The sequence below is a fragment of the Primulina tabacum genome, chromosome 15 (assembly GCF_025594145.1).
Source record: "Primulina tabacum isolate GXHZ01 chromosome 15, ASM2559414v2, whole genome shotgun sequence".
In the NCBI taxonomy this organism is placed as follows: Eukaryota; Viridiplantae; Streptophyta; class Magnoliopsida; order Lamiales; family Gesneriaceae; genus Primulina; species Primulina tabacum.
This window is the reverse complement of record NC_134564.1, coordinates 34454270-34470299: the sequence shown is the minus strand read 5'-3', so window position 1 is coordinate 34470299 and position 16030 is coordinate 34454270. Positions and strand designations below refer to the sequence as shown.

Here is a 16030-nt window from a genome sequence, read left to right as displayed (position 1 = left end):
ACTACAAAGAATAATAACGGGCCCATTTAGTAGTTAAGTGAATTGACAGATGTGCTGGAAAATGAGCTGGTCCGTTGCGTATTGTGGATCAAACGATGACTTTAAGCAATCCTCAACAAAATAAATAAGAAGGGAAAAGAAAGAAACGCAGTACGAAATTTTAGAAGATATATATTTTTTTATTCAAAAAACAAAATATATATTTTCTCATTGATAATAATACCAATAATCATCTTGCTTTTCAGTAATTAGTGTTTTTTATTGGTAAGCGAGACTCATGTAGAAATAACAAAAATGGTTGGAGTAGATTTCTTGTGAGACGGTCTCATCTTTATTTGTGAGACGAATCAACCCTACCGATATTCACAATAAAAAATAATACTCTTAGCATAAAAAGTAATAATTTTTAATGGATGACCCAAATAAGAGATCCGTCTCACAAAATACGATATGTGAGACCGTCTCACACAAGTTTTTGCCAAAATTTTGTGAGTATCTGCCATATGTCAATTTTGTGATATGGAACTCCGACTCAACTCAAGTCATAAACAAATTACTTTTTATGTAAAAATATATATTTTTATGGTAAAAATAAAATGAGTCAACCAATCTCATATATATATATATATAAATATGTATGTATATATATAAATATATGAGATCGTCTTACAACAGAAATACTTTGTAAAAATATACTTGTAATTTTGGATATTTTTTCAAAACAAATAATAAATTAATTGGATACCCGATGCACATGAATTATGCCAGATACATGTAATTTTATCTTGCATGGCAATAATACCCTTTAATTTAAACAAGGGGCTCTGACTTGCTTGATGTTGACTGTTTACCAAACTTTTGGGTTTCCTTAACGTCAGTGCATGGCCGTGACGTGGAAAGCATCACAGTCCTGTCACGTTATTATTCCTCCAGAGTACATCGGTACCCGGACATTTTTTTTTCTCTAGGCCCTGTCTGGTTTTAAATAAAGTCATCACAGAAAAGCTTCAAGCTCATATTACTGTATTAATTAATTAATATAATATATAAAACATTAGTCATGCTAATGGGAAAACAAGGTGCTTCGTTTTCCATATGAAGAACTTTAGCTCCAGTAATTTCTTAGTCGTCGAAATATTGGGTAATTCTTTCCTATTTTTTTTTTCAATTTTAATTTTTCATTTCCTCTCTTTTCGTCAACATATGAATTTTGAGATTAGTAATTTCAGATTTTGTTGTTTCACCTTCACGGGATCTGATTGACTAGGCAAAAAGTCGTTCTTTGAATGGATTTCAGCTAAAGTTTTGTTCTTTGGGCAAAATTTGCAGTTTTATTCAGGTTATATGACGATATGTTTGCTGGGGCAAGCTGTATATGAATATTGAAGAGTTGTATTGAGATGCTTTTTTTTTTGGGGGTAGTCGAATAACCATCTACAACTAAGTGATTATTCTTCAAGAAAATGCTAAAATTATATGATTAGCTGTCTCGTATAATTCATCAGATGTTAAGACTTTCTTGTAAATGAATAATTTTCGGGAAGTTTTTTTGTACCAACTGGAGATCACTAATTAGTGATGTGCCTTTTTCTCGGAGATGCGCATTTTTCTAACCGGGAAAGGGCATCGACTTTCAAGTGATTTTTGAACAAATTTTGTTCTTAAGGTTGAAAGTTCATGACATAATAACTTGTGATGCAGCTGGGATTGTGAATTTATATTATAATAATTGATGCAGGAATGTAGACATAAATAGTGGAGCTCAGGTGGTTCTTACATCATGGATTGTTGCATGGAGCCGCAATGGCCGGCTGATGAATTGTTGATGAAGTACCAGTATATTTCGGATTTCTTCATTGCATTGGCTTATTTCTCGATTCCTTTGGAGTTGATCTACTTTGTTAAAAAATCTGCTGTATTTCCGTATAGATGGGTGCTTGTGCAGTTTGGTGCATTCATTGTTCTTTGTGGGGCTACACACTTGATTAATTTATGGACATTTACCATGCATACAAGAACCGTGGCAATTGTCATGACCGCCGCAAAAGTTTTGACTGCTGCTGTGTCCTGCGCAACTGCTCTTATGCTAGTTCATATCATCCCTGATTTATTGAGTGTTAAAACAAGGGAGTTGTTTTTGAAAAATAAAGCCGCAGAGCTCGATAGAGAAATGGGATTGATTCGTTCACAGGAAGAAACTGGTAGGCATGTTAGAATGCTAACTCATGAAATTAGAAGCACTCTTGACAGGCATACCATTCTAAAAACTACATTTGTTGAGCTGGGAAGAACATTGGCTTTAGAAGAGTGTGCATTGTGGATGCCAACCCGTACAGGATTAGAGCTCCAACTTTCATACACTCTTCATCACCAAAACCCAGTTGGGTTTACTGTGCCTATACAGCATCCCGTGATCAATCAAGTTTTCAATGCTAATCGAGCCATAAAAATCTCTCCAAATTCTCCAGTTGCCAGGTTCCGACGTGCAGGAAAACACATGCCTGGAGAAGTGGTTGCCGTGCGGGTTCCCCTCCTACATCTTTCCAATTTCCAGATTCATGATTGGCCTGAGCTCTCAACTAAACGGTATGCGTTAATGGTTTTAATGCTTCCTTCGGATAGTGCAAGGCAATGGCGTGTCCATGAGTTGGAGCTTGTTGAAGTGGTGGCTGACCAGGTTAGGATTCACCACACATCTTTTTCCTAGTTATATTCATATTGTGGACTGATTTTCTTTGGGCATTTCCTTTGTTTGCGGTGTGTATCTTTTTCGTACTTTTTATCTTTATGTTAATAAAAAAATTGACATTGAATGTGTCTGTGCTTTCTTTATGCTGTAGTGCTTAGAATTTAGACAAGCTAAATCTACTGAAATGAAACATTACACTAAAGGGCCCCATTCTTTACTACTTTCCATTCTAATGGGGCTACCAGGTTGTTCTAAAAACTACACTTTAGGTGAGTGACAGATATATGACTGGAAGGTTGGTAAAGTGGCTGATGAGATCTTGCCCATCTGCATCTGCATCTAGTATTGTCTTAATGCTAATGACATCATTTTCCACCGACTGTTCTGGCAACAAAATTCTATTTTTTTTTTAAGTTTTCTAGTCTTTTATTCCTACATTAGTTTGGCATTGCTGTCATGAAATAGAGTGGGAATAATCTATCCAATTTTTCAAGATCCAGATCCATTAGCAGCATGCTTGCTTTTTCAGGCTGACTTTTTAGTTTTTTGTTCTTTGATTATATTGGTCCAACAACTTTAAAGGATACCTCAACAAAGTTTCTCGTTTGTTCGGAAATTCATTCTCCATTCCCTGAGAATTTGGTTGTGTATAATATCATGTCATCATTATGGGTATAGCTATGCTATGGTGCTTATTGGTTATTTGGTTATTTAAGTTGTCAAAATAATTTTCTGGGTTAAAGGATATGTCAATCTTCTGAAAACAAGAACACACCACTGAAAGTCATAAAAATGAAGAACTTGCATTCTGCAGTTGCCTGATTCAGAACAGTTGATTAGCCCTTATCAGATTTCTTGATGCTTGGAGTTCCTAAGTGTGATTTGTTCTGGAATCAGGTTGCTGTTGCTCTATCACATGCTGCAATTTTGGAGGAGTCAATGAGGGCTAGGGATCTACTTATGGAACAGAATGTTGCTCTTGATCTTGCGAGAAGAGAAGCAGAGACGGCTGTCCGTGCTCGTAATGATTTTTTGGCTGTCATGAATCATGAAATGAGAACTCCCATGCATGCAATAATAGCTCTCTCAAGCTTACTACAAGAGACCTGAGCTGACACCGGAGCATCGTCTGATGGTTGAAACAATACTCAAGAGCAGCAACCTTTTGGCAACACTTATAAATGATGTCTTGGATCTTTCAAGGCTTGAAGATGGTAGCCTTCAACTCGAGATAGGAAAATTTAACCTTCATGCACTCTTCAGAGAGGTAAGAATAAGATATTGGTTGTTTTGTGTTTGTTCAAGAATTTCCTTTCTTTAGAAGTAGCAAGTTTTTATTTAATTTCTGTTTCCCATTCTTCTTTGGTTAAATGAAATGTCTACTTCTTATTGTAGGCCCTTAACCTGATAAAGCCTATAGCATACGTGAAAAAGTTATATGTTACATTGAGTTTGTCTTCGGATTTGCCTGAGTTTGCTGCTGGTGATGAAAAGCGGCTAATGCAAGTACTTTTAAATGTTGTTGGGAATGCTGTGAAGTTCTCAAAAGAGGGTGGTGTTTCGATTTCTGCCTTTCTTGCAAAATCAGATGCTTTGAGAGATCCTCGAGCCCCAGAGTTTTTCCCTGTACCGAGTGATAATCACTTCTATTTACGTGTGCAGGTTTGTTCCCTTTTTCCTAGTAGGATGATAATTTTGTTCTTCTAAGCATCTTACAACCTTTCCATTTTGGTTTAGGTAAAAGATACTGGTTTGGGAATCAGCCCACAAGATGTTCCCAAGGTATTCAGGAAATTTGTGCAGAGCCAACCTTTAGCTGCCAAAAATTCTGATGGCAGTGGACTTGGTCTGGCAATTAGTAAGAGGTAATCTTGTCACTTTTCTGAGCCATAAACATTTTAGAATGATTTCAAAATTAGCTTAGAACTATTTCTTTGATCAGGTTTGTTAATCTCATGGAAGGGCATATTTGGATTGAAAGTGAAGGTATTGGGAAAGGTTCTACTGCTATCTTCATTGTTAAACTTGGGATTCCTGGACGCTCAAATGAGATCAAGTACTCGTTTGTACCTAAAAGTCCAGAAAATTATGTTAAACAAATTTTTTCTGGGCTCAAAGTAGTTGTGATGGATGAGAACAGGTTAGTAATGGTTTATCATTCCCTCTTATTTACGATGTTGTAATTTGTTTCCTTCTGTGTTTATTTATGAGCAATACATGTTCTATTTGTTTGTAAAGCAGTGAATTATAAACATCAAGTAACTCTTGCTAAATTAAAGGTTGCCTTTTGGTGAACTAATATCTTCCTTGGCTTGAATTGGTTCTTAGATTATTTTGGAAATTTCTTTTTTTATTATTACATTCTCAATGGGAGTTCATGTTGCAGAAACTTATGGTTTACAGATGAAAAGATGGGATAAGTCCATTAACAATGATGGTCTACATTTGTGCAAGAAATGTCGAGAACCAAATATTAGGAGACAGATGGTTTCAGTACCCTTGATTATTGTTCTAATATCTTCTCCATACTGCACCATTGTCTCTTGGTGCAAATCTTGTGGTGATATTCATTGATTATGGCCTGTGGGGCTTTTTCCAGAAGGGTAGACTACATTTTTCTCTCTAAAGGGAGGTCCAAATTCCAAATCATTCAAACCTGTTTTCATAATTGGACGCTGAGCCCATTTTATAATAGGAGTTACAGGTTTATTGGGCCGGTGCTTTGTTGTGTGCTATTCATGGTGTTACCATAGAAAATACTTTATTTGAAGATAATGATAGTGCAAATACATTCCACACTTTTAAATTAATCCAAGCTGAAGAAACTTGTTCCATAGTCTAACTTAATCTCTGTGGTTGCTTTTTCTAATAAACTCTGTTTATATTTCTCTGTCATTTGTACCTTTTAAAAATTAAAATTAATTCTACCTTCCTTTCAGCGAGGTACATGTTGACATAGTGGAATATTTAGATGGGATGTATGTGCATGCGTTTTTTGGTTATTTTATACCAGGAATGTAAATGTTCAGAGATAGATAAGTTATTATCCTTGTAAGTTGTGTTATTTACGGATACTTCTTTGGGATCCAATATCGTTTACCTACTCCTATATATTTCCGTATGGCGTTGGACCTCTAATTTTTAGTTATGTTTGGACAAGCTCAGCTGGTACATGAGCACATTGTTAGAGTTAGGAAAAAAATGATTAATACAAGACTCGATGAAGTATATGTTGAGAAACTGTATGTGCTCGTCACTCATGGAGATCGGAAGTTCATTTTCATTGTCAATAGTTTTGGCATCATTGTTGGCCATCCTATTGGTTATTGCCACCTTATTCACTGCTATTAAATTGCTGAGGTTTCTGGCGTGATTACAGTTGTTACTATCTTTGAATTGTTGCAAGTGTGTTGAGTTCATGGCCGTTGTTACTTCATTGGATGTAACAAAATTGTGTTTTTCAAGGTCTATTTTTAAGTTTATGTTAACCATATGGCAATGTTAGTCGCAACTCCAAAACACCTGGATCGTCTAGATCCTCCTATAATTCTAGATCATAGTTATCGAAGTTGCAATGATAGCTTCAAGTTTAGGCACAAAGTGAGACATGTGCCTTCTTCAAACGAGGGGTGCTGAGACATTAATTTCTAGGATCTACATAAAATAGGATTATTACATAACATAGGAAAATTATATAGCATAGCACGTAATATACTTAGGTTCTCAATTTTTTTTTCCAGTTTAATGTTATAAAGTGCTATCACATTGCATCTCAACTTAGATTTAAACAAACTCTACATTTAACATTGAGCCTTTAAGGATGGGGAAGTTGGTCACCAAAACTAGAATACTAATGTACTTTTTATGCTGTGCTAAGTTCAATGGTTTTGTTTGTACTAAGGAGGACTTGGTCTCATCTCTCTCCTGTGTATATTTAGCTCGATGAACTGCACAGTAGATTTGAAATATAATAGCACGAGTCCTAGTTGTTAATAAATTTGACTTTAAAGTTGGTTCTTCATGATGCAGTGTTGGCCGTATGGTAACAAAGGGGCTCCTTACGCACCTTGGGTGTGATGTATTGGCTGTTGGTTCGGGAGATGAGTGTGTCAAAGCCGTTACTTATGAACACAAGGTGGTGTTCCTCGACATAAGCATTCCAGGTGCTGATCATTTTGAAGTTGCTAAAAGGATTCGTGAAAAATTCCCAAAACGTCATGAGAGACATTTGATTATAGCACTCACAGGAAACACCGATAAGTTGACAAAAGAGAACTGCTTAAGGGTTGGTATGGATGGAGTCGTGTTAAAGCCTGTTTCTGTAGATAAAATGAGAACCGTCTTATCCGATCTCCTGGAGCATGGATTTTTGTGTGAATCTCAGTAAACCAAAATACAGGTGCTTACTCATGAACAAGGTAATTGAGCTTTATGGATTCATGGGATGGGACTGCTGCCTGAGACCATTTTGCTATTATTTTAACCGGTTGGATGTAGAATGGTTTTTGAAGATGATGAAGCTTTTGACAAAATTTGGGAGAAATCAGTCGTCCTGGGTTGTATTCATGCTTGCACTTGGTCTGGTTCCATTCATAAGTTGGTATTTTTTTCTCGGTTATATTATTTTTAGAATATATTTATAGAGGAAGTTCTGAAAGCCGGACTTGCCTACCATCTATAGTTACCTAACTCACCTTTTTATCTTTCTGTTACTTGTTATATTCAGAAGGTTGTAAATACTGTTAGTTTGTCTAATATTCATGCTGCAAATCGAACCCATTTAATTTTTTTTAAAAAAAAAACAGTGGCTTTCTTTCTGGGTATTAGTTTAGTTCGAGTTCAGATAATGCTTAGAGGTGCATATTCAGTTTCTCCATTTTCGAACGAAATAATTTTAGTTATAAAATAGATTAGATGTGAATTAAATGGCACCGAGGTTTACTGATTTGACTTTTGGAAAAATACCGTGTAATTCTAATAATTGAATCACTGGTGTCGTATTCAAAATTTGCACCTATTTTTTGTCCGAGTTCCAACCCTGAAAGAAAACTTGTTCAAAGTCGATTTTCATTTGGTCATATTACTTGACCATTTAGTTGTATACTAATTAATGACCAATCCCATACGTAACAAATATATGCGGAAATTATTTATCTCCTTGACTTTTCTGGCCATGAAATTAGTACCAATAATACATAAAAAAATTCAAACTAGTCGCCGTGGTTGGTTTTTTTTTTAAAAATAAAAAAAAATCATTTTATTTCATATAGAAATGAATACGCATAATTTTATAATAAAAACATCAACAAAGATTCGACTTAGCTTCGGTCTGTGTGTGTATTATTTATGTTTATTTCGATATTAGTTTTTTTAAATAAAAAAATCAAGGATCATGTAGCACTGTCTAAATGAGACAACTGATGGATGAACTGTTATATGACGATGGAATGAATATACAAATATCCATCAACATTTATATAAAATGAAAATGGAAATAGAAATTAGCAAGTGTCCAAAAGATTAAGGGAATGGGGAATTAGAATCCCAATAAAAAAAGAGGCAGTGGCCACACCCCCATGAGTAAGGGGAATAACAACCAAAAGAAAGCTAAACTTAAGTCATCTTACGTTAGCTCAGTACACATCTCCCTGCCCCTTCTTTGACGTCCCTCACTTTAATGCACTTACTCTATCCCCCTTCCCTCCAGCCATCCTATGTGGCTACCTATATGTATATGTTGTATGTATGTATGTATGTATGTATGTGTGACATATTCTCTCTCTCAACAACACTGCCAAAAAGAAGGGTAGAGAAAGGCCACCTGTTAGTTTCTTCCAAAACCACTTCCAATTTGTGATCGAATTTGTTAAAGAAGAGCCCTTTGTTAGATATTGCATCTTTTCTCTTCACTTTCTTTCCTTCACTCTCACCATCATCATCATCATCAGTCATCACTTCTTTCTTTTCCTGCCATTTTTGTCTTTCGGCGATAGCTCATTTATTAATTGTGTGCATACTCGTTACATTGAGAGAATCGGCCTGAAATCTTATTTTTCTTGACTGACCATTGTAATTTATGTTGTTTTTGAGATGAAAGATTGTGCTTCTATCTTTGCTGGAGGAAACATGAAAAATCTTGGAGCTTTTTGATTTTGGAGTCTGATTTCTTGTGTAGATTGTCTTACAGAGTCGGGTTTTGTATAATTTGGGCCGTTTGTGGGGTTCTGTTGATTCAATGGCTGCTGGTGCAGAAGTGATTGGTGACGCAACAATTAAGGAAATGGAGACCCCTGTTGCTGTTCTTGATCCACCAAAATCGACCGACGCTTCCACTGAAAAATCCGTTGAAAATAACGTTCATTCCAATTCTAAGGAGTGTGCGGAACCTGAGGTAAATGGTGATTTTAAGGATTCTGATTTGAACTCCAATGGGGATTCAAAATCAGAAATGAAAGTGAAGGAAATTGTTGATATGCTGAAGAAACTGAAGCTGAATCCCCTAGCCAAGGAGTTCTTTCCTTCCTCTTATCATCATGGCCAAATGGGGATAATCAATTTTGCTTCTGATGATAAGAATTTGGGAAACGATGGTCTCCCAAATAATCAAAGGGTATAGTATAATTTCAATAACCTCTCTGTTTATTTTAACCGAGTTCATTTTCAAATGGATCAATTAATCTTTTAGTTATCGTGCTTGACTGCTTGTTGATTGTCTTCTAAAGTTATGACCTGTTCATGTGATTCAGTGTTGAATTTATCGAGTTAGCTTGCACTTAATTACTCTTATGTTAGATAGTTACAGAACAAGAAGAAATTCCTGGGTTTTATTTGCAAAAGTGAAACGATAAAACATCCAGCAAGGTTTCTTTTCTTTCTTACTGAGGATTGTTGAGCCATTTGTTGTCTGAGGTTTTTATAGTGATTTATGAATTGTTGAATTTGGAATTGTGATGATCTAATTATACATTTTATTATTTAGTTATTCATGTGGATTTGATGATTTGTGATTCTCTTATGTTTACTTCTTTCTCATTGATCGCCCAACTTTTGTCAGAGAAGAAATAACTACAGCCAGAATCAGAGGAGAATAAATGGAAGATCTTTTAGAGCTCAAAGAGAAGATAGTATTAGGCGAACAGTCTATGTGTCTGACATTGACCACAATGTAAGTAAATCAATGAAATTCACTTTTTCTTGTGATTCATATTGACACATTCTTGTCGTCTCTTGAAATAAGGTCACCGAAGAGCAGCTTGCTGCATTGTTCAGTGGCTTTGGACAAGTAAGTTTTTTCTGTTTAGATATTGTTCAACTGCAATTCTGCAAGCCATAAATGATTTCCTTGTATATCTGCTGTGGATGTGTGTTGTTTGAAAAACATACACGAGATGTTGGGAACTTTGGTGCAGATTTTTGAAAATAAGATTTTGATAATAGAATGTTAACCAAATAATCTGGAGAAATGAATTCTGAGTGACTTACTAGCTTCTCCAACAATTACTTTCTTGTTTCCTTTGTTGACTTTTGAACTATGTTGTTTTGCTTGTTGGTTTAACTAATTGTTAAATCATGGATCTGTGCTATTCTGAGATTCGAAGAATATGTTTGATTGTGTCTGACTGAGCTGAACTGGTTTTATTTCTTATGATGGTAATGCGGTATGGTTTAGGATATACTGATTTTTTCAGAGAATGTAGCATTAATAATTTATGACTGCCTAAACTAGCTAACAAGTTATTTGAATTGGTACATAAATCAAACACGTAAACTATGTGACAAAGTAGTTTTACTGAAGTTGTGGGTTGTCCTGTATGTCTTTTACGCTGCCCTTTGATTTCCTACAGGAGGACAATATTTCGCTCGTAGGTAATTGTCATTGCAATTGACATTTAAGGGGCGAATGAGTCAATAGATTTCGTCTGACAAATCCAAATGACGCTTCTCCACAGTTTAAAGCATGTTAATAATATATTTTTCTCTGGAGCTCCTAACCGAAAGGGAAAAAAATTGCTGGAGCTAAAGGACAAACACGGGATGTCATAAATTTCTCTTCCCTGTTATCTTGTTTTATGAACTTAAAATGTAGTCTCTTTATCTTCCACTTTTGGGAGAATGGTCTATAGTCATTAAGCTGTCAAGTTTCAAACAGTAAACCACCTTCTGTTTACTAGGAAATATTCTCATACCCCCATTTCACAGTGAACACGAGTATATAATTTTAACTTAAGGCTAAAGATTGGCAATATATATATTGTGATATTTCTTATAAATGTTTCTCTTTCTGGCTGTATTTGTTTTCAGGTTCTGGACTGTCGAGTTTGTGGTGACCCACACTCTCGCCTTCGCTTTGCCTTTGTAGAATTTGCTGATGACTGTATGTAATTTTGTTTTCCAGCATCAACTCTTTTCTGTATTGCTTGGGATGCATGCCTAATATTTTCAAATCTGAATTTCCATGTGTAATAACATCTACAGATTCTGCGAGAGCTGCTCTTAGCCTTTGTGGGACACATTTAGGTTTCTCTCCTGTGACAGTCCTGCCTTCAAAAACGGCCATCCTACCAGTTAACCCTACCTTTCTTCCCAGGGTAAGATCAAATATGAGCTTTAAATATTGCTAATATTGAACAACTTTTGCATGTACATCCATCTTAATTAGTTACCATTATTTATTTAATTGAATTTGTATCTGTAGTCGGAGGTTGAACGTGAAATGTGTGCCAGGACCGTATACTGTACAAATATCGATAAGAAGGTACATGATCTACGTCTGTTGGTAGCTAGTTTTTTGCTTTTACTAAATAATGATTTATCGTTTACCATGTTGTCCTGCTCATATGTTACTGGATCTGTTGCATACTCTAAAGCACATTTCTATTGTACGTGTCAACTTGAGCAGGTTTCTCAAATTGATGTCAAGGTATTCTTCGAAACAAGATGCGGAGAGGTATACCTAAAAGTTTTCGAGTATTGGCCATTGGATTCGGTTTTTCTAAATATCGTAGCTTTTTAACTGTAAAATGGCTGATGTACACTCAACTGTAGGTTTCTCGTCTGAGGCTCTTGGGGGATCACATGCACTCAACACGCATCGCTTTTGTTGAATTTTCCATGGTATGCATGTCTCACTGGCTGAAATTCCTATGACAGGACTTTGTTCTTTTGCCTTTTCTTTTATATAATAATGCTTCAACTGTCAACTTTTCATTCCCCGAACTTCATTGTAAGATTTCCTCCGCCAGAAGATGGTGGACCGTGATTATTCATGGCCACCTAACCGATAACACGAATCACCCATCTCCACTTCCATATTTACACGCTTTTACACGCAAATATACGTACTCACCAGTGCATATTGGTATGATTTGCAGGCTGAGAGTGCAATACTGGCCCTCGACTGTTGTGGTGAAATTGTGGGATCCCAACGCATCAGGTAAAGCTTGTCATCGGTGATCACCAGCTTTCTTTCAAGACAGTAACAATTCATTTACAAATTTCTCAATATTTACTTTAGGGTGAGTCCTTCAAAGACACCGGTAAGGCCTCGGATTCCTCGTCCTGGAGTATAGAAAAAACTGATAGCGGGAATCCAAAACCTGGTAGCTGGGGTTTGGTTATCTTGGAAGAGAATGCTTCTAAAATGAAGTAGCGGTGGAACTTATCTTTCTTTCATTTATCCCTTTTCCCTTAAAACCTCGATTTTTTTTTTACTTGAAACTGAATGCTACTCTTGATGGTCGACCTTTTATTTAACGGTTCAAATCATGGTTACTGCTCTATAGTAGGATTAATCATCTACAATGGTGGTTTTAACTTTCCAGGTCGGTAAAGTTACTATTCGGATCTGACCAGTGGTTATTGAGTTTTCTTGAATCATACTTTTCCTAGGATCCATATGTGACAAGTATTAATTATTAACCATGCAAAATTGAACTGTAAATTGAAGAATATTCGGCTCTTTGTATAGTTGAAACTAACCATAATTAAGGCCAATCATCGGGCTCTCAGATTTACTTGAACACGAAGTTGCATCTGCCGTTTACGTCATATCGATTATGAAAGTACTTGTTTCGAATCTACCATCCCACAAAATATTAAAATTAAAAAAATTCGCCAGTCTAAAGCATTAATATCCTCGACATTGGTCAGGGAAACAAGAACAAAGTGCCACCATTAATAACTGTAGAGGTTCTCTTCAAAAACAGAGGCCTCCAAATTCTGATCATGAAAGGCAAGAAGGTGGCTTCTGTCTGCCGCGAGACCTGCCGTGGACATTCGAGCAGGAGGAAGATGCAACTCCGCCTGGACCAATTAAGTTTATGTTCTCTAACGCAATATTGTGACATGGATTGCTTTTACTGCATTTCAGTTTTACTGCATCCTTGGTGGTTGATGTCCCCCATATGTTCCTGAATATAATGTTGCTTATCTGAATCTTTGATGATCCCTGAAACAAGAAAACTTAGGAAATACTCCACAGGTCCAACAGCAAACACTATCATTTTAAACGAATTCACCTTTTACCTGAGGATTGCACAGGTTGAATGGGCAATACTGCTGATTAATGAATATGGGGTTGTCCACGTTCTCCATCAAGATGTTATCGTATGTGAAGTTCGTAGCGTACCCGCCTGCAGCCTTTGGTTCTGGCCAAGTCTTGATCTGAACTCCATTAAGAGTCCCTCTGAACGTGCAGTTAACGACGCTGATGCTTGTAACGTCTTCTTTGGTGCCAGATTTTCCCATGCTACCCACACTGATCCCGTGACCAGGCCCACAAAATGTGTTGGTGATGTGAATGTCCCGATTGCCTGGGCCGATGGACACACAGTCGTCTCCTGTGGAGATGACTGTCTTGTCAATATTGATGTTACCCGAGCTGCTGACATGGATACCGTCGGTGTTGGGGCTGTCCGCTGGAGCTGATAAAGTGACGCGGCGGATTTTGACTCGGTTGCATGCGAAGAGGTTGAAATGGAAGTTCTTGCTGTTTAGTGACTTTATGTCGGATATCTCCGAGTCGTTCACGAAATCCAGCCGCAGTGACTGTCGTCATTCCAAAATTTTAAACTAGATTTGAAAAGTATCTTCTAAATATATTTTAAATATTTCGTATCAAGTAGGTGGAACACTTGACATCTACGAAGGTATTTTCGCAAAATTCAAGATAGTAATGCATATCCTTCCTAACTCTTAGTTCAGTATACAATGCCTGTTCTTTTTTTTCACAAAACTACCGCAATCCCAGGTGAGAGAAAAATTAAATGCCGACAGTCAAGGTTCTAAGCCATTTGGCACCAATTTAATTTCATAATACTCGAGTAAAATAGGATTAAAGGAGGGGTTACATGCAGTCACTTCCCACAAGCAGTCAACCAAAATTAAATCTCCATCACTTCCAATGGCTTCTCATTAATTAAGAAAACGATAGGAAGAAAAAAAAATATCGTTAAATCTTAAGGAACAAACAAAAAATTAAAGGAAAAAAAGAACTTACAACAGGAAGAGGCTTGCAAGAACCGGTTTTACATTTATTATACGGCCAAGCCGAGGCTCCTTGGCCGTCCAACGTACCCCCACCGTGGATCCTCAGATTATTGATATTCTGAAATGTGATCCAATGGCCGATGAAGAAGGAACTCGGCTGATTAGGAGACCTTAGCATTCCTTTTATCACAAACTCTTTTCTACCATTGCAAGGTCCTTTCAAAACGATTGATTCCAAATGATAAGTTCCCTTTGGAATGAAAACACTGCTCTTGCCTCTCCATTTACATGAGTCAGCCCAAGCTTTCATAAATGCCTACACAATTTTTCGCAAGAAATGAGAGTTATGTGAAAAACACGATATTGTGAAAACGCTACTGGGATATCTGTTCACCTTAGAATTCTCTGTCTTGTTGTTCCCAACAGCTCCATATTTCTTGACGTTGAATACTTTTGTTTTGTGGCTCGAACATGCAACCAACACGGAAAATATGGAAAGAAATGTTATCCCAAGGGCTAATCTTGGATTCATATTAGTGTTTATGAGATTATCAGCTATCTTTACAGGCGAGCTCTCTATCTATGTATTGTTTGGTGTGTATATTTAGCGGCTAGTTTGGGAGTTTGGGACGGAAGGGGAAAATTTAAGAGAATTCTTATGCGTTTCGTTATCGATTTAGTTACCCATTATCATCAAATGGAGTTGAATCATGAGACAATAAGAATGTTATTGATTCTCCAAAGGAAGCTAAAGGGTCATTTATACCGTCAACATGCATTAAATTATACCATGGTTGGAATCAAGTTATCGAATTAAAAGAAATGGATGTGCAAAATTATTTTAAAAAAAAACTATAATCCACTTATCTTTGATACAATTGGGAATATTTATGGAATTTAAATTTTGTTATAAGTTTTACTTATTATTTAGATAAGATCATACAATTATATTAAATATGTGATTTGTAAAGATAATATATGAATATTTGAATTTTTAAAGTGGATTAAATATTGTAATTACGAGTAAATTATATGAAAAATATTATTTATCTAAAATAAATAGTGTATTTTTGTAAAAATTAATTCGTATAACAGACCACTGAGAGTTCCAACATTTATCCGGTAAATATTGTTTAAAAGTTTGTTTTAAAGATGCGTATCATTTCTTTATGCACATGCATGTAACACAAAAGATTAGGTATATATATTTTGAAAACAGAAGATAATATTGTCGATTTTGGATATAACTTTGGCTTGCTAATCTTTGGCATCTGCCTCGCTATCCTCTCGCAACAATTAATCTTATGATAAGTAATGATTAATAAAAGTGATTTTCATTTTTAAGTCAAAGCTAGTCAATCAAATCACAAATGTTTGTATAAAGATTTCCTTTTAATATAGAATATAGAGTTGAGTCAACAATTTGACCAAATAAAAAACGTACTGTACATTTACTTCGAACCTCATTTCATGACTTCATCAATAAAAAAGAAAAAGAAAAAAGAAAAGTAATTTGATAAATTTCTGACCCTCATTTCATCACTTCAAATGTAATTACTTTAAATTATCAAAAATCTAAATTAAAATGTCTTTAATTGTGAACATTTTATTTATTTATTATTATAATAAATTATGATATTTGTGTAATTAACTTTACTACAAACATTTTATTTATTTAAAACAAGCAACCTTGTGATCTCTAAAATTGTAATCAGAACAAATTAGATATATAAAAATCAAGTCATTCGTGTAGGGAAAAAAATAATCGAAAATCATATAATATTTCGTTTGATAAATCACCCTAGTTTGTTGATAATGTATTGACTCGAAAGTAGGTCTCATGTGAAATGGTCT

The 16030-nt window shown here is 35.7% G+C and overlaps 3 protein-coding genes across 4 annotated transcripts; 2 read left to right on the top strand and 1 right to left on the bottom strand.

Annotated features, from left to right (window-relative positions):
- Positions 1-978: 978 nt before the first annotated feature.
- On the top strand, positions 979-7477 carry LOC142526323 (ethylene receptor 1-like). The gene is given in 8 exon segments (XM_075630628.1): positions 979-1141; positions 1739-2677; positions 3587-3796; positions 3798-3956; positions 4085-4351; positions 4427-4554; positions 4632-4829; positions 6719-7477. Coding segments are annotated over 7 exon segments (2217 nt in total). The 5' UTR covers positions 979-1141; positions 1739-1780; the 3' UTR covers positions 7077-7477.
- Positions 7478-8349: 872 nt separating this feature from the next.
- LOC142526916 (polyadenylate-binding protein-interacting protein 9-like) lies at positions 8350-12458 on the top strand. 2 transcript variants are annotated; one of them, XM_075631581.1, is made up of 11 exons: positions 8351-8512; positions 8941-9299; positions 9744-9854; positions 9927-9971; positions 10991-11063; positions 11165-11277; positions 11385-11444; positions 11589-11636; positions 11735-11803; positions 12061-12122; positions 12204-12458. In XM_075631581.1, the coding sequence occupies exons 2-11, from the start codon at positions 8970-8972 to the stop codon at positions 12256-12258; spliced, it is 966 nt and encodes a 321-aa protein (XP_075487696.1). In that variant the 5' UTR covers positions 8351-8512; positions 8941-8969; the 3' UTR covers positions 12259-12458. The 2 variants fall into 2 exon arrangements, with proteins under 2 accessions (XP_075487695.1, XP_075487696.1); XM_075631580.1 differs by having other exon boundaries at positions 8350-9299.
- Positions 12459-12681: 223 nt separating this feature from the next.
- On the bottom strand, positions 12682-14708 carry LOC142526915 (exopolygalacturonase-like). Its single transcript, XM_075631579.1, has 4 exons — positions 14571-14708; positions 14187-14492; positions 13214-13735; positions 12682-13136 (listed from the first exon to the last, which is right to left on the bottom strand). The coding sequence occupies exons 1-4, from the start codon at positions 14706-14708 to the stop codon at positions 12912-12914; spliced, it is 1191 nt and encodes a 396-aa protein (XP_075487694.1). The 3' UTR covers positions 12682-12911.
- Between the last annotated feature and the right edge of the window lie 1322 nt (positions 14709-16030).